Raw genomic sequence first — 20,599 nt, forward strand, 5'->3', positions numbered from 1 at the left:
AAGAAATACAAGCAGCCATCCAGTTGGAGATTGTGCGTTTTGATATAGGACGTCCCAACTTGTTTGGATCAAATGAGATGAAAAGTTGAGGAGATGTTCTGTGAAGTTGAGTGCGTTGGAGGTAGAAAGCCAAAGCACGTTTACAGTCCAAGGTATGAAGAGCAGCTTCTCCAGGATGAGAATGAGGCTTTGGAAAAAACACAGGTAGAACAATAGACTGATTGATGTGAAATTCTGAAACAACTTTAGGTAAGAATTTAGGATGAGTACGGAGGACCACCTTGTCATGGTGAAAAACTGTGAAGGGTGGATCTGCAACTTAAGCTTGTAGCTCACTGACTCTTCGAGCAGAAGTGAGAGCAATCAAAAACACAGCTTTCCAAGTGAGATACTTGAGGTGGGCTTTGTCAAGCGGTTCAAAAGGAGGTTTCATAAGTTGAGCTAAAACAACATTGAGATCCCAAACCACTGGAGGTGGTTTAAGCGGTGGATGGAGATTGAGAAGTCCTTTCATAAAGCGAGAAACGATAGGATGTGCAGAAAGGGGTTTTCCATCCAAAGGCTGATGAAAAGCAGCTATAGCACTAAGATGGACTCGAATAGATGTAGTTTGAAGTCCAGATTGTGATAAATGGAGTAAGTAGTCCAGAACGGATGTCAAGGAGGAAGATCTGGGTGGCAAGTGACGTGTAGAACACCAAGCAGAGAATCTAGTCCACTTCTGGCCATAACATTGTCTAGTTGATGGTTTTCTGGAAGCAAGTAAGATATCTTGAACAGACGGAGAGAATTGAGAAAAGTCTGTTATGCAGAAAGGTACCAAGCTGTTAAATGTAGAGACTGCAGATTGGGATGAAGCAAGGATCCTTGACTCTGCGTGAGTAGAGAGGGAAATACTGGTAGAAGAAGAGGCTCCCTGGTGCTGAGTTGAAGTAGAAGGGAGAACCAAGGTTGTCTGGGCCACCGAGGAGCTATCAGAATCATGGTGGCATGTTCTGACTTCAGTTTGACTAGAGTCTTGAGAATCAGAGGAAACGGAGGAAAAGCATAAAGGAACTGATTCCTCCAGTCCAGTAGAAACGCATCCGCTTCGAGACGTTGAGGGGCATAGATGCGGGAGCAAAATTGAGGCAGTTTGAAGTTGAGAGGTGACGCAAACAGATCTATCTGTGGAGTTCCCCAACGGGCAAAGATTTGGCGAAGAGTAGGAGAATTGAGTGTCCATTCGTGAGGCTGTAGAAGACGACTCAATTTGTCCGCCAAATAATTGTGTTGACCCTGAATATAAACAGCTCTGAGGAAGATGTTGTGAAGAATTGCCCAATGCCACAATTTCAGAGCTTCTTGACAGAGGGAGTGAGAGCCCGTCCCTCCCTGTTTGTTGACATAATACATGGCTACCTGGTTGTCGGTACGTACAAGAATCACCATGTCGTGAAGGAGATGTTGAAAAGCTTTGAGAGCATAGAATATCGCTCTGAGTTCCAATAGACTGATATGACACCGACGGTCTGCTTGAGTCCAGAGACCCTGAGTGCGAAGACCATCCACATGAGCTCCCCATGCGTACATTGATGAGTTGGTTGTGAGGACTTTCTGATGAGGAAGAGGGTGGAACAGCAAGCCTCTGGAAAGATTTAAAGAGAGCATCCACCAACGGAGAGACTTCCGCAATGAAGGAGTTATGGAAATCAGTCGAGTTGGTGGATCCACTGATTGCTGCCATTGGGATGCCAGTGTCCATTGAGGAATACGAAGGTGAAGTCTGGCAAAAGGAATCACATGAACTGTAGAAGCCATGTGACCGAGCAGAACCATCATCTTTCGTGCTGGAACAGTTGAAAGTTGGAAGAGTTGTTGAGAAATCTGAAGCAGGGCGGCCTAACGTGGTTGTGGAAGGTATGCTCTCAGATTGATAGTGTCCAGAGTTGCTCCTATGAATTGGAGATACTGAGAAGGAGTCAACTGAGATTTGGGAAAGTTGATGTGAAATCCCAAACTTTGTAGAAAAAGAATAGTCTGTTGGGTCGCTGCAATAACCCCTGAAAAAGAGGGAGCCTTGATGAGCCAGTCGTCTAGGTATGGAAATACTTGGAGACCCTGGTTGCGAAGAGCTGCAGCCACGACCACGAGACATTTTGTGAAAACCCTGGGAGAAGAAGCCAATCCGAAGGGGAGAACTCGGTACTGCAGATGAAGGCTTCCTACTTGGAATCTGAGGTACTTGCGAAATGCTGAATGAATAGGGATATGAGTATACGCCTCTTTGAGATCGAGGGAACACATCCAATCCCTTTGGTCCATTAAGGAATATAAAGTTGGCAGTGTGAGCATTCAAAATTTCTCTTTGACTAGATATTTGTTGAGAGCTCTGAGATCCAGGATCGGTCGCAAATCCCCCGTCTTTTTGGGAACTAGAAAATAACGGGAGTAGAATCCCAAGTTCCTTGGGAAAGAGGAACTTCCTCCACAGCTCGTAGGAGAAGCAGAGCTCGAGCTTCTTGGAGAAGAAGGGGAAGATGCGACTGATTGGAAGGACACTCTCTTGGATGGCGATCTGGAGGCACCTGAAGGAGCCGAAGAGAGTATCCCTCTCGTAGGATGGTAAGCACCCAGAGATCTGATGTAATGAGCTCCCACTGGTGATAAAATGTGGAAAGGCGACCCCCTATGGGGAGGGGAGAATTTGGAAACAGAGAAATTTGAATGCTCATGTCGAGATTGTCAAAAAGACTGAGCAGGCTTGGTGGCAGCAGGAGTCTGAGATTTTTGTTGTCGCTGTTGTTGAGGAGGACGAGGAGGAGGAGGTCTTGAAAAAGCAGGAGTCGTTTTCTGAGGATAATGACGTGGAGTCTGTTTGAAACCTCTAGTTGGTGCAGGTTTAGGTTTTGGTCGAATGAGGGAAGCAAAAGAGCATTCATGTTCTGAAAGACGCTTGGTAGCTGCCTCAATAGAGTCATCAAATAATTCATTTCCCTGACAAGGTAGATTTGCCAATCTATCTTGAAGGTTGGGATCCATGTCCACAATATGTAACCATGCTAAACGACGCATGGCTACAGCAAAGGCCGATACTCGAGACGAGAGTTCAAATGCATCATATGAGGCTTGTAACATGAAGAGTCGTAATTGAGAAAGAGTCTTAAGGATGAGTTTAAATTCTGAAAGACGAGTGGTAGAGATATCCGGGTAAAAAGATGGTAAAATCTTCAGAAAATGGTTGAAGTAGGACGTAAAGATGTAGCTGTAATTAAGAACTCTATTTGCCATCATAGAGTTTTGGTATAAACGGCGACCAAACTTATCCATGGTACGACCTTCTCTACCTGGAGGAACTGAAGCATAGATTTTGGAAGGATGTGCTTTCTTTAAAGAGGATTCTACTACCAGGGATTGATGAGATAGTTGAGACTTTTCATAACCTTTACATGGAACTGTTCGATAACGGGATTCCAATTTAGATGGAATGGCAGTGATGGAATAAGGAGTCTCCATATTACGAACAAAGGTTTGTTTCAGAACAGGAGTCATAGGTAATCTGAGGGACTCTTTCGGTGGATGAGGAAGCTCCATATCTGCTAAATATTCAGGAGTATATTTAGAATCTGAATGAAGATCCAGTTTGAGAGCTTGTCCCATATCAAAAATAAATTTGGCAAAAGAAATGGATTTGGAATCAGACGCTTCCTCAGGAGATACACTGCGAGATTTAGGAAGAGCTGAGTATGAGGGAGAAGCCTCTCTAGAATATGGTGAAAGTGGTTCTGAGTCTAGACGTAGAGTCACAGAAGAAGCTGCACTGTGAGGTGGAGTAAGAGAATGTTTTCTCTTCAGGCTCCTGGATGGAGAAGTACCAGGTGTACGTGGTACAGAATGAGTCGAGGTCTGTGGTGAACTGTCTCGACGGGGTGGCTTCGATGGTGGAGTCTTCGGTCGAGAAGGACTTCTAGTCGATGCGCGATGGTGTCGAGATCTGTGCTTCTGCTTCGAAGAATGAGGCAGAGAAGTCTCGGTATCCAATGCTGAAGACTCCCTCCGAAGCTTGGGAGCAATAGGTCTCGAATGCTTCGACCGGTGCTTCGGAGGAGGCGAGTCTGGAGAAGAATCAGACGAAGAAATTTTCTTCGGTGTCCTGGATCGGCCTCGAGATACTGGAAGCTCTGGTTGTGTGACAGGCTGATCAGTCCGATGCAAGGTCGAGGACGGGACCAATTGAGCCACTAAGGAGGAAATCTGAGTGGTGAGTATAGATTTCAGCATGTCCCCAGCATCGGCACCGAGACAGAAGATTCTGACCTCGTAGGTGCAGCAGTACGCTCCGAAGAGGGCGACCTCGAAGGTGAGTATTCCCTTATCCTGGAGGTACGCTTGGAAGATGGACGTGCAGAGGAGTCTGGTGGCTTCTTGGGTACGGTACCTGAAAGAGAACCCGGAGACTTACCCCCCATAGAAGACTTCGCAGATGGCACCGTCTTCGAGGGAACCGAAGCAGGTAAGGTCGAGGCCTTCGAGACCGAAGCTCCAGCCGGAGCCTTGGTCGAAGCCTTCGAGACCGTAGTCGTCGGAGTCGAAGCCTTCGAGACCGGGGCAGCCGTCAAGGTCGAAGCAGAATCCGAAGGTTGCTCCATGTCTCCGAAAAGTTGAAAAAATTGAGCGCACCGGCATCGAAAAGCCCGTGGAGTAAGAGTGAAACAACAGTGACAATCTTCTGGGGAATGAGTGGGACCCAGGCACTGTAGACAGCGGCAGTGGGGATCGGTGACCGAAATCACACGATTACACTGGCGACAATGTTTGAACCCGGTAAGAGGCCGGGACATGGAAAAAATAAAGTCCGTGTCGAACGAAAGGAGCAAATGGGCCTAGGCCCAAGGCTCACCGGCCGGACACGAAATCAAAGAAACAATTGAAACTTTTTTATTTTTATTTTTTTTAAGAAAAGAAAACGAAAAAGAAATAGGAGAGCACAGCGACCGAACTTAACTGAAAGAAAAGAAACAGCCGCGGTGAAGAGAAGGCAATGCTGCAGAGATGTAGAAAAACGTGTCTTCTTGTCTCCGCAGAATTAAACGAACTGAGGATCCTCTCAGGAGATGCGCCCCCTAGTTCGGGCGGGAAGGCACGCGCGCATGCGCGGTACAGTGCTCGAAAGATCGAGATCTTCAAGCAAGTTTGCTTTCGAGGCTGTCCGCTGCGGGGCTCCGTCGGTGACGTCACCCATGTGTGGGAATATGCTGCCTGCTTGTCCTGGGATAAGTGGAATTTATATCGAGAAATGCGAATGAAAACTCCAAATATTTTCTGTTATTGAAAATGCAGAGCAATTGGCTATAATATAAATCAGGACAGTTGTCAGTGCAGAGTGTGGGAATGCAGCTCAATGAAATCAGTCAGTCACGAAGCAGCTTTTTAAATAGCCTGCATTATATAAAATCTCTGGGTGTTGTTAGATATGGTTCTCCTTAAAAATTTACTAATCTGAATAACCGCACTTATTTGGAAGGAAAAAAATAAATAAAACAGCACTTGCACTTAAAAAAAATCCTATCTACTGTATAATTGCGTGCTCAGTGAATGTCCTTTTTTTCTGATCCAACTAAAAAGGATATGTGCATACTTACAGCTGGAAAGAAGAGAACAAGCTTCAGATAGGTCAAGTTACTTAGGTAAACTTCTTGACTAAATTAATAAGAAACTTGCCCATAACTGTACAGCACGCATGGTGATTGCTAAACTCTCTCAGTCTCTGAAAATGTTGATGTATGAGTTGCTTTTAAAGATGTAAAAGGAATAAATCTTTGGAGGAACATCTCCCCAGTTTCGATTACATGCTCTTGGGTCAACAATGGACTCGTGATTTGGGGGGGGGGGGGTGTCCATTTTTGCCGACCTTTTGTGTTGTAGTCTTCGGGTGATATCCCAGAAGCGATTCTCGGTGGTTCTTTGGAAACACAACTATAAGATGACTATGCGCTTGCATGTCTCCCCGGCGCGCCCAACAAATTGCACTCCAACCAGATGCTTGCTGTCCTAAATGTAATCTTCTGGGCGCTACTTTGGGACATATATTTTTCACCTGTCGCTGGATTCGTGCCTTCTGAGAGAGGATCTTGGATCATATTTCCTCCATGTGGCATGCCCGCTGTATAGTTTCCCCTCAGCTTTTGCTCTTTCAGTGTTGGATACTTGCTCCAGTACCGAAGGACTTACATTGCTTTCTAAGAAAAGCCATTTTGCTGGGGGAAAAAGGTAATACTTCTGCGTTGGCTGGATCCATCGCCCCACTCGTTACAACAATGGAGGGCGACTATGATCCAATTGCTACAGATGGAGTATCAGATGGTTCCTCATATGGAGTCCCGAATGGGTCAGCGTTTCCAAGATGTATGGGCCCCTTTTTGGAATACATTAACGCCTGCGGCAGGTAGCTATCTACTTAATATGTAATGTTCGTCTATGCTTGTTAACTTTTCTTGAATCACTTACCCTGTTATGGTGCTTTTACAGTGGTGGTTCAGGAGGCATGATTTTATCTGGGTCACACATGCAGTTTGTTTAGAGTGGGGGGGTGAGAAAATTGTAAAACTGTTTCTTGCTGTGTTGCAGACTATGGGGCTCATAATCGAAAAAGAAAAACGTCCAAAAACCGGCCTAAGTCGGCACTTGGACGAACATTGTCAAAATACGTCCAAGTGCCGATAATAAAAATGGGTTTTGGATGTATTTCTAAATGACCTAGGCCTTCATAGTGCTGCTGAATGACTAACGCTAAATGGGGCGTTTCAGGAGGAATGTTGAGGGCGGGAGTTGGGCGGAACGTGGGCCAGCTTATACTTAGTCGTACTGCATGTATAACCGAAAGTTATACAGCCCAGGATCAACTGAACTTGGACATTGTGACTTAGACCATTTAAAACATAGAAATATAAAAAATGACGGCAGAAAGGGGCCTCGGCCCATCAAGTCTGCCCACTCTAATGACCCACCCCCCAACTTCACCCCCCAAGAGATCCCACATGCCTATCCCATTTTTTCTTAAAATCTGGCACGCTGCTGGCCTCAATCACCTCCAGTGGAAGTTCATTCCAATGATCAACCACCTTTTTGGTGAAGAAATACTTCCTGATGTCACTATGAAATTTCCTGCCCCTGATTTTCAGCGGATGCCCTCTTGTGGCCCGTGATATATTTAAACATGTCAATCATGTCTCCTTTCTCTCTACGTTCCTTGAGTGAGTATATCTGCAATTTACTCAGCCCTTCCTCATATGGGAGATCCTTGAGTCCCGAGACCATCCTGGTGGCTATTTGTTGAAACGACTCAACTTTCAGCACATCTTTTTGGTAATGTGGCCTCCAGAATTGTACACAATATTCCAGATGAGGTCTCACCATGGATCTGTACAACGGCATTATGACTTCAGGCTTCCATGGTCTAAGTCACAAAAACCCACCTAAAGTCACCAGATAAGCACTGCAAACACATAATACAGACCCCCACACACTACCCCAGTGATCACCAACCCCCCCACCCCCATCCCCATAAAAATATTAAACACAACTTGAAAATTGTGCCTCCAGACCATCATCCCCTGGCATAGGAAAGCCTAGTCGTGCTGCACAGAGGCATCTTAAACCGTCTTGGGGGTGGGTTAGGGACCCATAGAGAGGTGGACCCATGCCCATAAACCCCTGTAATCACTGAATTGATATTGAAACATGTGCACTCCCCTATATACCCCCAAAACCCTTTTTTACTAGCATATAAGTGACTCCTGCAGCTATCAGGGCTATTGGGATGGTACATAAGTGGGTCTAGGGGATTCTGGAGGTAGTTTGGGGGGCTCACCATGACCTATAAGGGAGATGTAGTGAGATGAAGACATGGCACCCTTTTTGTGAAGTTCACAGCAGTGCCCTTTAAGGTACCCCACTATTTAGGTGTCATGTCTGGGTATTCAGTCCATCACTTTGCAGACCCCTCCCACGTCCAACAGGGCTTGTTCTAGCCGTTTTTGACTTGGACGAAAAGTTGGACGAAAATGTGGTATAAAGATGAACGATTTAGCAGCTTGGATGATCAGATCAGCAGGACGTATAGTTAGATGCTTTTCGAAACGAAAAAAAATTTGGACGTATTTTTCAAAAATGTGTCCTAAGCTATTTTTTACTTTGGACGACTTGCGACTTGGACGAAAATGGACTTAGACGTTCCTTTTGATTATGCCCCTCCACGAATCTTTGTTATTGTATTGGCTATTGCTGTGTATCTTTGCCAGATATTATTCTTTGTTCTGCTCAATAAAGATGATAATTAAAAAAAAAAAAAAAGATGTAAAAGGAATATTGCCTCAGGTGAAAACAGAATAAAGATATTTTTAAATAAAGATGTAAGAGGAAGTAGAAATGTGTATATGGCTTTATCAATCTCTATGTCAACAAACCTTAAAAAAACCCAACAATCCAGTATTAAAAATGTTAATATAAATTTTAATGTGAATTTTAAAGACCAAGTAGACTTCTGGAAAATGGGAGGAAAAGAAAAGACACTCTGCTGACCCAGCCACACATGCTGACCAGCAAAGTAAGAATGGAAAAGAATGTTGCATGGATTCCCCCGAAGAAGCTTCAAGTGAAACGGGCTCCCGTTGGGAACTGTCATTTACTGCATCTGACTCATGTCTGTAGTCTGCTACTGCATTATGTGCTGTGAACATTATTACTTGTGTGTCAATAGTATTCACAGAACTAACTGATATATAAGTTTGGTTAAAGAATTCAATATAAGTATGATTAGATAGGAGGGAGGTTTTTGACGACGATTACATTGAGCCTGTAAGTGGTCAGGTCATTGATTATCAAGACCCAGGGCGTCCAAGGTCTTTTCTTCCCATTTTCCAGAAGTCTACCCGGTCTTTAAAATTCATATCAAAATTTATATTATGATATGGTTTGATTAATATTTTTGACACCGTTTTTCTTGGGTTTGTTGACACAATTGGATTTTGCAGTGTTGGTTCAACTTTTTTAGAAGTTCTTGTTTGTATCAATCTTTGAACATACAACCTGTATGGTGAATAGTTTAGGAGATACACTCAAAGCTATCAGTCACTGAATATGTACAGAGCTACCAAGTTACCCAGTTCCAGGTTTTGAACTTACCAGTGGTTTTGAACTTACCAGTGTGGGATTTGTAGTTGTTATGTTAAATTTTATATCCTGCTAAATCCTCATAAATCAAACAGTGGTTGTGCAAATTTCAATAAAAAGTGAGTTTCACACTTTTGCTATTTGGTAGCTGAAAGATTTGCTATTATATGTCTTGTATTTTATATCTTTCAGAGTTGGGAATGATAGGATCAGATAGTTAGAGTTACTTTGATCAACAGATAGACCAAATAGTTCTGTGAATCTTGAGAAACTACTGGGGACATCACCATATAGCATGTTGAATGCTAAAGCAGCATAGTTTGAATTCTGTTTGTTTTTCTATCGGTAACCAGTGTAGTTCCATGAGCAGCGGTATGACATGGTCAAATCTCGATTTGTAATACTTTTGCTCACGAGTTTGTTTTTTTAAATCAATTGGAGCTTTTGGGTTTTTTTTTTCATTAGTTTCACAGAGATACCTGAAAGTAGTGCTGCAAGTTCTATAATGCAATAGGATGGGATGGCCAGAAATCAAAGACTATTTTGAAGTTTCCCACTTGGAACTGGGTAACCTGGCATCTCTGACGTGTACCATCTTCACCAATACACCAACCACCAACCATGCATCGCCATTGTATATGAATGATTCTCACCTGGGTCTGGACCTGCCGCAGCCCCCGAAGCACAGAAGATCTGGCTCGGGCAACCCTGGCATGCAGAACTTTTGCCAGCTTCACTACTATTAGTACCCGGACAATCTGGGAAAAAAACCCCAAAACAGCAAAAGTATGATTTAGAAAATGAACTCTTAAGAAATTTCACTCCCACCGACTTTTAGGTTCATTCTCACTCATGCTGTGGTGCGTTCTCTGGGACTTCTCCATGGACAAGGAATCCTATCAGACCACACAAATGGCCGACGTCATGGTGTGATAGCACTAGCTGGTAGTAAAAAGCACGGAAATTTCTAGTATAATTTCTGCACTTGTCTTCCCCTTCCCGCCTACTGTACTTAGAGGAACCACTCCCCCTCTCAGTTCCATTTTTCCTTGGCAGTGGTTAGATAAAGTTTCAAGTTCAAGTTTATTAACTTTTAATATACCGACCATCAACAGGTATCTGGCCGGTTAACAATAAAATTTTAAAAAGAAGAAAAAATAATAGATATTTAAAAATAATGAGAGTGAACATCAAAGACATTAACTGGACAGACTTGAAAGTGAGGGGAAAAAGGGAAAGGAGGGGAAAAGTTGCATATTTTGAGAAGAGAAGGAGAAAGTGGGAATAGGGTAAAACATATTGGGTGGGGTCGCTTTTTTAAAGCGGTTGGTTGAGTAGAAGAGGAACAGAAAAGAGAAAGAGAGAGAGAAGAAAAAAAAAGAAAAAAGAAAAGAGCTCACAAAATAAAAGCATCATGAAATAAAAAAGTCTTCAGGCTTATCTTGAATTTATCTAGATGTTGTTCATCTCGGAATTGCTGTGGCAGAGCATTCCACAACATTGGGGCGTATAGTAATCCTCCCTTCAGAGAGCGTTTTGTCACTCAACATACTGCAATTAGAAAAAATTTGATTTTGCCCATAGGAGCCAACTTTTGAAAATGATTGGGAGTGCTGAACTCAAAGCTCAGAACAAATTTTCCCTCACCCAGCAAAGGAAAAAAAGAACAAAACCACCACATCTGGTAGCAAATGACCAGCCTGTATCTAAATGTCAAAAGCAGGGCAGGTAATGTGGACAAATCAAAAGCTGCCACTCAGTCTTCCCCTTGCAGCTTGTTAGCATCATACGCTTTTTTTTTCTCCAGGCCATCTACAATCCTTTTCTCCAACCAGTCTCTCAGCCCATCATCTATATCACACTTTTCCTTCAATTTTTTCCACTTCCTCACTCCTTGACCCTTCCTCCCTGCACTTTTTAAATTTTGTTCTGCTTTTGCACAGGCATAATTTGATGTTTTGTATTTAGGGGCAGTGAGTTTAATAGCTCTCTTCCTGCTTCACTCCCTAGATCTTTTTTTAGCCCGTTCTGCTTCTCATTTCCCCTGGACCAAGACTTCTATTTCCCTGCACTCCCCAGCAAGCTCTAATGTACCTTTGCCTAACCAGTTGCTGTTCGATGCAGGTTTAGTTCACACATTCCTTCACTGCTTCCCACTTCTCACTCTCATCAATAAGACTTCCTTTCCTTGTAGGTTTAGCTCATCTTCAATCTGACTCACTATTGATCCCAGGCATGGATCATTTCTCTGCTCTCCCTGGCTCTAGGCACATTCCTGTTTTCTGGGACTGCTTCTCCACCCCCTTTTGCACTACACCACTCCCACTAGTAGTCACAGATTCCAGATATGGAATATTGTTACTCCTTTGGTTTTGGCCAGGTACTAGTGACCTGGATTGGCCACCGTGAGAAAGGACTACTGGGCTTGATGGACCACTGGTTTGACCCAGTAAGGCTATTCTTATGTCCTTATCAATGGTCACCCTCTGCCTGTAGAGTCTATATTAGATTCTTTGTCACATGCTCACCCTGAGCTCTGGTAGCCCAGCAAGGATCACAGTTTGAAACCTCAGAGAGGTGGGAAAACATATTCCAGCAGCCCAGGGCCTAGAAGCATATACTAAGCCACTATATTCTGGGCTGCCTGCATGATATTGTTTCAGTAGCCAAAAAACAAGTATCCAGCTCAGGGAGCCAAGTTGAGATCTGGGAGATGGCTGCAGAGTTGAGCCAAGAGGGGTACAACGATTTAGCAACTAAACATGAGGAATGCCAGGTAGTCAAACAAAGGAACACAGAGTTTGAGAGAGAATATATCCCTTCTCTCCCTCTCTTCAACTTTGTCAGTGATCTTCTGCCACTGCTGCATTACTTTTGTAGACTCACACAGCCCAGAGCCTATCTTTACCGCCTGTGGGATATAATTGAGAATAATTTTCATGAGGAATTGGAACAGTGCTACATAAGAACAGCCTTACTGGGTCAGACCAATGGTCCATCAAGCCCAGTAGCCCGTTCTCATAATGGCCAATCCAGATCACTAGTATCTGGCCAAAATCCAAGGTGTAGCGATGTTCCATGCTACCGATACAGGGCAAGCAGTGGCTTCCCCCATGTCTTTTCTCAACAACAGACTATGGACTTTTCCTCCAGGAACTTGTCCAAACCTTTCTTAAAACCAGCTATCTGCTCTTACCACATCCTCTGGCTACTCTCCATTCCCCCTCAGTTCAAAACTTGACTATAGCCCCTGTCAATACCAGAGTTGCCAAGAAAACATAAGTTTTAAAAGGGAGATTTCCAGTGCAAGAAATTACATGCCTCCACAACCTTGCTCCCTTTCCCAATCTTTCTAATGAAATACCTTATTTATCACTATGACTGCAAGGTTGAAAAAAATAGATACCCAAAACAGACCCAGCGCAATTAGCAATATCATGCATCCCCATTCCATGATTTTTGGGCTTGCTCAGTTGTGGGGGAGCAGCTGAGATTTGAACCATGCCTCCAAAAATCTGAAATTTATTTTTTCTTTGCTTGTTCTTTTCTGCCTAGTTTCACCTCTCCTGTCACTTCCATCCCTCCAACTTGTTCCTCTCTCTTCTAAGAGCCCTTTTCTCAGCTTATCTCCCCTATCAGCCTCCTCCTTTTGAACTTAACTCAGCTTCTCTCCCTGACCTCATCTGTTACTTTTTCTTCAGCACATTCCTCACCCACTTTTCTTTGTATTGAAGCCCATGACTCACCTCAGCTTGCATTCACTTCAACTCTGTTCTCCCTTTTACATGCCATATCTCCTCTCAGCCTCTCTTCCCTCACAAACCATGTCTTCCAGTTCTCAGCGCCTGTGTCTGCTCTTTCCTTCCTCATTCCTAAGTTCCCAATGCCTCCCTTAGAACTTCTCCCCTCTTTATGGTAGCCCAACAGAAGGAAGCTTCTCTTAGTTACACTGCAGCTTTACATATTGAAGATTTCAGCTCTGATGTCTGAGCAGTGCTGGAAAGAATATTGGGGGTGCTCTAGTATCTACAGAGCTAGTGCCTATGATTTTGTATCTTTACTCTTCTTCAACATGGCTGAAAAGAAGCCAGGATTTAAGCATTGCTCTCTATGCAGATATAAGATGTCGCTTACCAACAATCCTCATGACTCCTGTGTTAGGTGTCTGGGCATCCGACATATCATCAAGGCTTGCCAAACTGTATAAAAATGACATCAAAGCCTTTAAAGATTTCAGAATTAAACGTAAGATATTTCCTTAACCCTTTAATTGGCAGATGGTGAAAAGTTGTAGGAAAAAATGTATTGATGTTGAAGGAGAGCAACAGCGCATTTGGAGATGCTGATCTCCCATAAGAGCCATAGAAAACACATGTTGCTTCTGAGCAACAATGCCAAATAAAGGGTTAAAGTGCAGGAACAGCTGAGGGATAATCAGACTGGGGCCCCAAAGTACAAAAGGTTTACTTGGAAGTAAGACTGGTTTGAACCAATCTTACCTACAAGGAAACTCTCTAGCTGAGGCTTAAAAGGTCCCAGCAGCTACCAAGAACCCCATGTAAATGCATTGCAAAGAGCTATTAGTATTCTATGAGATGTCCTTGTAATGCACTAAAGGGCAAGCCCAATAGCACCAAATAGGTACCAAAATTGTAGCTGCCGTGCGTGTGTTGTGTGATACGCACAGCAGTTGCTTCCATAAAGTAAAATAAAATAAAAAGCATCGCGATGCCGGGACCCTCCCGGATACCCCCGTGCTTTTATTTTTTTTCACAAATCGGCAGAAGGGATGCCCACTCCCACCAGCCTGAAGGACCCCCGACCCTCATACCTTTTAGCTGAACTTCAGCAAAACAAATGCCTACTTCCTCCCTCTTCCAAGATAGCCAGCCTACCCCTTTCCGGTGCATCCGGGACGCACTGGGAGGGGCCTAAGGCATTGATTGGCTCAGGCACCTACAGCCTTGTGCCCCTCCCAGTTGCACCGGGAAGAAGAAGGCCAGGCCTGCTGGCAGGAAGGGGGGTATCTCTCCTGTCGATCTTCATATTGAGGTTGGGGTCCCGTAGGGGGGAGGGGAATCGGCGGGAGGGCTCCGGGGTCTTTTTTTTCTGTCTTTCTGCTGGCCGATCGACTGCGCCGGCAGGGTAAGCCCCAAAGCGGCGGATTCTAAGCTTCCCCTGCCGGCTCAGTACAGTAGATCGGCCCATAGGGAGACAGCAAAAAAAAAAATTGACAGAAGGGATGGGGGTGGGGGAGGAGCTGTGCCTAGCAATTGCTTAGGCATGGCAGACGGGGGCCTAGATGTACAAAGCCCCGGCACCATGGTTAAAATTACCATGGTGGCGGCTCGTTGTTAACCGCAGAGAGGTAATAATTTGGAGAACTGTTGTCACATTAGTGTGATAGTCTGCCTCGCCAGAGCGGAGGACCAGGGCACTCGTGGCTCACCTCCCTTCCCCCCCCCCCATACACACACTCGAACTGCTCAAAGGCAAGAGGAGGGTCTGGGTAAAACCAGGATTTCCAGGATTCTCAGGATCTAGGGCAGACCACCTTAAGAATGGAATGCTCTTTTATGACAGCAGCAGGCTGTCTTTCAGTAGGGAATCCCCATGCTCTTTCACCGTCTCTGTAAAGTCCCGCCCCCTATGATGCAGTACTTTTCTTCTGTGGGTGGGATTGGCAGAGAAGGGCCAATGATGTCAGCATAAGGAGAGGGGACTTCATGCAGAATGACAGAAAATGAGTCAAATCAGTTGGTGCAAGTAACAGTATCAATATGTTCCAGAAAGAAGCAAAATAAATAATAGACAAAGTGAAGTGAAGAGGTGAGGGGGGGGACAGTGGCAGGAAACATCCATATTCTGTACTCCTCCCCCATCAAGAGCACTGGATCTGACAGGATCCTGCAATTCTGACCCCCAAAAGGCTGTATACACCTGGATTCTGCATCTTTCACAACCTATAAGTGAGGAAACATCCATTCCGTGCACTCCTTCCCTCTGCTGTTGAGGTCTGTATTCTGCTTGGTTGTGACCCTTTTCACTTTCAATAAAAAAAAAAAAATATATATATATATATGTATATAAAAAAAGCAGAGGATCTGCCAGGATCCTGAAGGATGTGCAGAATCCTGCAGGATAGCCAGGATCCTGCAATTCTGACCCAGACACAGAGCCAGTGAGTTAGCACCTAAATACCACAGATACACGTGTAATTTATAACCGTCTATAAGTTACACGTGAAAGTTGCATGTGTAACTTGAAGACAGTTATAAATTACACATGTATCTCTGGTATTTAGGTGCTAATACATTGGCTCTGTGTCTGATGCCTAACATTTAAGCACATATTTAAGCTGTTACGCTAGTATCCTGAAAAAAAAAAGTAGGTGCCTACCTTCCTTTACAGAATAGATTCCAATCAGGCGCCCAGTTATAGAATTGCCCTTCATGTGTCTTAGTTATTTTTTGCTCTCTGATAATAGTTATTTTGAGTCCCAAGACAACTTTTTTAAAGTAATCTTTTAGTTCAAAACCCCATTTCTGTCCTGGACTGAGTTATGTATAATGTATGTATAATGAACCTCCATTCCTGGGCACATTCTGTACAAATGAAATTAAATGAGTCCAAAACAAAATTACTTTGGCTCGGCCCAATGTTAGATCATTTACCCACCTCCATCCCATTATATTCCGGCTCCACTCTTCAGCTTGAGTTTTCAAGCAAAGTCCTTGGCATCATCATAGACTCCTCTCTCTCCTTCAATGACCACCTCAACTGCTTGGTAAAAAAAATGCTTCTTTAGTCTTCATATGCTGAAGAAAGTGAGATCGTACTTTCATCATTCTCACTTCACCATCCTTGTTCAATCCACCATCCTCTCTAGACTGGATTATTGCAACTCTATCTATTTAAGCCTAACTTTAAAAAAAACTCCATAGACTTCAGCTAATCCAGAACGCCGCAGCCAAGCTTATTTTCGCAAAAGGCAAGTTCGACCACGCTCCCCACTCCTGTCCAAACTTCACTGGCTCCCAGTTCACTCCAGAGTCCTCTTTAAATGTGCCTGTTTAGTCTTCAAGATCCTACATGGCATCCTCCCTCCTGTTATCCCACTCTTCTGGAATTCCTCTAACCCTAATTCCACTAGATCCTCCCCAAAACTGAAACTATCATTCCCCTCTACAAAAGGTATATCCCGCGTAGGAAAATTAGGAACATCCCTCCCCTTTAGAACCACAGAACTCTGGAATAACCTCACATCCCCGCTCAGAGTTTCAAGTTCCCTCCAATCCTTCCGCAAACACCTGAAAACTTGGCTCTTTTAAAAAACCTAACACTTCCCGCTTTTTGGTTCCCTGTCCCTCTTTATCTTCCTAGCTCCTTTCCTATAACCCTTCATTGTAGCTCCTTTTCAACCTAACCCTGTAAACCGTGCCGAGCTCTATGCTTGTGGAGATGGCGCGGTATACAAACCTAAGGTTTAGTTTAGTTTATTGAGTACTGGTGAAGTGTGGATTCATTTATCAAGTTCCCCCCTGTCCAATTATACTAGTCCTGGCTGGCATGAAAAGATTTCAAGTTCTGAACAGACATACTTGTCTGAGACAGTAAGGTGAATAATTACATTGACAGGGAGGGGTGTCAGGATTTGTATGCCCTGTTACCAGAAAGATTATTGAGGTAAGAACCTAATCTTCCCTTCTGATGCACAAAGCATACGAGTCCTGATGAGTGGAAGGTATCAAAGCAGTCCCTTGAATCTAGGGTGAGACAAATGAACCTGTCCTTAATACTGAGGACACAAAAACCAGTGTCTCTTGCGCTGCTACATCCACTCTATAAAACCTTGTAAATGTATGAAGTGTGGACCATGAAGCCGTCCTACAAATCTCCTTGGGCAGGATTGCCCTGGCTTCCGCCCATGAAGAAGCCTTTCTTCTCATGGAATGTGCTCTCAAAGCCCCAAATCCACCAAAATATTGGTCTTCAGAACATCCCCGCCCTCCCCCCGATTCTCTCATAGGCTAAAAAAACCCTGTACCATATTTCCCTGCATATAGGTCACCCTAGTGTAAATGCCACAAAAAATGCCTATACAAGTTTTAAAACTAGTAGATAAGCCACCCCACTGTATTAGCCACAGCTTATCTACCAGTAACTGGAGCAGCCTAAACAGTTTTTAACCCCCCCCTCCCTTTGCCTCTCTCGCTGGACGAACTGGAATCCCTGCTTCTCAAATTGCGGCCAGCGGTGCAGGGCAGGAGAGATCTTTTCGATCTCCAACCCGGCCCCGTGCTTCTTTTTGCATGCCTTTGCCAGAACTGATGGTAAAGGCATGCAGGAAACAGCGCGGGGTGGCTGGAGATCGAAAAGATCTCTCCTGCTCTGCACGCTGAGATTTGAGGAGCAGCGATTCGTTCGTCCAGTGAGGGAGGTAAGAGGGGAGGTGATTTTTTTTAACTGTATAGGTCACCCCATTTTTGCAAGCCGCACCCACTGTGCTGGCTTACAAAACTCATATATAGGCCGCGGTCTATATATAAGGAAATATGGCACTCATTGTGCTGTACTGATGCTTATTGCCTACTTCAGTTCACACTGCAGCTAGAATCTGGAGAAAACCACTGCCTCAAACAAGCATATTAAAGGGTCCACAACACTGTGATCTTTGGGCTGCCAGTTGGACCGAAGTCATACTGAGACCTCAGACTTCCACAGATCCACTTGTTGCAGTGGGGAAAGAGAACACAGCTGGAACATGCTAAAGCCTGTCCCAGACAGCCAAGAGCCAAATAGCCTGTGCTCAAGCGCCTGATCAATCAGGGGCAAGCCTAGCTTACAGGGGAATGGACCCCAAGCTCCACAAATGGAAATGCAGGCTGGCTAAACAAGTTCCCTGAAGGGTTGCCCTCATAGCTGTAGACTGCTGCTGAGTCTGTCTTTTCCCAGGCAAAGATGCCCTAGGCTACTGGGGTCCTCTTGAGCACCAAAAGCCTCCAGATTCAGATTAACCCCCCCCCCCATAATAATAAAATACATACTCTGAGCAGATCAGAAAGACATCTTAACTTTCAGAAGGAAAAACAAAGAGTCAGTACAGCCCACCAAGGAAGGAGGCAGAACTGAAGAAATTATAGATGATGCCTTCTGCACAGCTCCCAGTTAAAGGAGTTAACTCACTCGTATGTACTGTGCACCAGAATGGATGTTTCCTGCCTTATAGATGGTTAAGGGTGCTGAATCCAGGGGGGGCTACAACCTTTCCTGGGGTCAGAATTGCAGGATCCTGTGCTTTTAATGGGGAAGGAGTGCAGGGAATGGATATTTCCTACCATATAGGTGGTTAAGGGTACTGAATCCAGGGGGATACAGCCCTTCCTGGGGTCAGAATTGCAGGATCCTGACATCCTGCATTATCCTAGTAAGTCCTGTGCTTTTAATGGGGAAGGAGTGCAGGGAATGGATGTTTCCTGCCTTACAGGTGGTGAAGGGTATTGAATCCCGATAGATACAGCCCTTCCTGGGGTCAGAATTGCAGGATACTGGTACGGAGTATTGTGAACCCTGTCCTAGCCCTCTTTGTTTAGGCCAGTCTGCTCTTACTCCCAGGGAGTTTTGTCAACCAATTCTTGATGCTATATAAAGGCCAGGTGACACTGCTAGAGCCAGAATGAGGGGGCTGGGGTGTACTCAGGTGGGGTTACCAGATTACCTGTTTGGAAATCCGGACTCCTAGACCCGCCCAGTTCTACCCATCCCCACCCCAGTTCTGCCGCCAATCCCACCCTAACCCTGCCCCCCACTGCCATCCGGGTTTTCAAAAGCCATCCGGTCGTCTGGTAACCCTACACTCAGGTATCCCTCAAAGCCACACAAAAAGCAAAACCATGCTGCAGCTGGTGTAACTGCAGGGAGAAGCATTTTGCACTTCTTTTACAGGATGTCTGAAGTTAATTTACACTCTGGGTTAAAGTTGAAAAACTCACGTCCAAGAAACATGAGGAGAGGGCAATAATCTATAGTGCACCTTGGAGTCATGTAACTTTTGAACACAAGCATGTTCTGGTAGAAGATAGATTTCACTTTTTCAACAGTTTCACACATTAGTCCATCCAGAAAGTGTTGATTTTCTCCTGCTGCAGGTTTAGAAATATTAATGGAAGGAGGAGCAGCTACATCCTACTGCACTGTTTAAAAGACAGTAACACAGGGAGAGTGTGGCACTGTGGTTAAAGCAAGTTCGGGGACAAGGCCATTCATCGCCCCGTGGAGCTGTGAATTGTAGCACGGGGCGGTGAACAAGTAGTGAACGTGCAGTGAACGAGCGTTCGATCCGGCAGCCCACTCTCTCCCACCAGCCGTCCATGCATCTCCCTCCCTCCTTTTCCCTTACCTTTTCTTCTTGAAACTGGCGATTTCTATACGGCTACGAGCTGTATTACAGCCGGAGCCTTGAAGTCGCGTCGCGTTGCCTGCTGGAAAAAGTCTCCTCTGACGCAACTTCCTGTTGCCGGTTGCATCAGAGGAAACTTTTCTAGCAGGCAACCCGACGCGACTTCAAGGCTCCGGCTGTAATACAGCTCGTAGGCTTATAGTAAAAAATAATTTAGACAGAGGCAGAAAATAAATTGAGAAGGAAGACCAGGGAAGAACAGGAGGAAAGGAGTGGAGAGAGAGATGCCAGAGCAGGGGGGAAGGAGAGGAGACAAATACCAGACCAACGGGGGTGAAAGGAAAGATGGAAGGGGGAGGCATACAGTTTCTGGAAGGGGCATAGAAGGAGAGAAGATGCCATATAGGGGCAGAGAGATGGCAGACAGTGGATGGAAGGAAGAGAGTAACAAGAAGATGAGGAAAGCAGAAACCAGAGAAGACAAAGGTAGAACAAAAATTTTCTATTTATTTATTGCTTTAGGAGACATGTGTCACTGTTTCTGTGGTGTTGCATTGTATGCAGAGTCCAGCTTCTTGCTGGTTCAATTTAACCTTTGTCTATGTATTTCTATTTTATCCCCCCTTTTACAAAACTGTGGAGCATTTTTTAGCCCAGCCATGGTGGTAGCAGCTCTGATGCTCAGAATTCTATGAGCGTCAGAGCTGTTACCTCCGTGGCTAAAATACACACTACAGTTTTGTAAAAGGGAGAGGGGTTAGTTTGTGATGACATTCCATACTAGGCGTACACATACTGTGTGTTCGAAAGACATGGTTTTCTGTTAGGATTGACGGTGTAGGATTGATCTGTACTAGTCTGGCTTGTTTAGTTTTACAATGGGTGTATTGCTGTTGTACTGCTCACTGCAGTATGTAAGATGCTGCCTTTTCCTAGGTACTCATGTGTGACGTGTGGCTTGTTACTAAAAATCATGTTTTTCATACAGATGGGGGGGTGGGGGGGCAAAAAATGATGGGACCCGGGTGTCACATATGCTAGGTACGCCAC

At 44.7% G+C, this 20,599-nt stretch overlaps 1 protein-coding gene across 1 annotated transcript in view; it reads right to left on the bottom strand.

Moving 5' to 3' along the window:
• Window positions 1-14,073, bottom strand: part of NUBP1 (nucleotide binding protein 1) — a 45,338-nt gene extending 31,265 nt beyond the window's left edge. Inside the window, exons 1-3 of the mRNA XM_033963142.1 lie at window positions 13,982-14,073; window positions 13,285-13,349; window positions 9,804-9,908 (exon numbers count right to left, since the gene is read on the bottom strand). Coding sequence (XP_033819033.1) covers window positions 9,804-9,908; window positions 13,285-13,330 — 151 coding nt within the window. The 5' untranslated portion in view covers window positions 13,331-13,349; window positions 13,982-14,073. The remainder of the gene's footprint in view (window positions 1-9,803; window positions 9,909-13,284; window positions 13,350-13,981) is intronic.
• Window positions 14,074-20,599: the final 6,526 nt, after the last annotated feature.

The sequence above is a fragment of the Geotrypetes seraphini genome, chromosome 11, assembly GCF_902459505.1.
Source record: "Geotrypetes seraphini chromosome 11, aGeoSer1.1, whole genome shotgun sequence".
Classification (NCBI taxonomy): domain Eukaryota; kingdom Metazoa; phylum Chordata; class Amphibia; order Gymnophiona; family Dermophiidae; genus Geotrypetes; species Geotrypetes seraphini.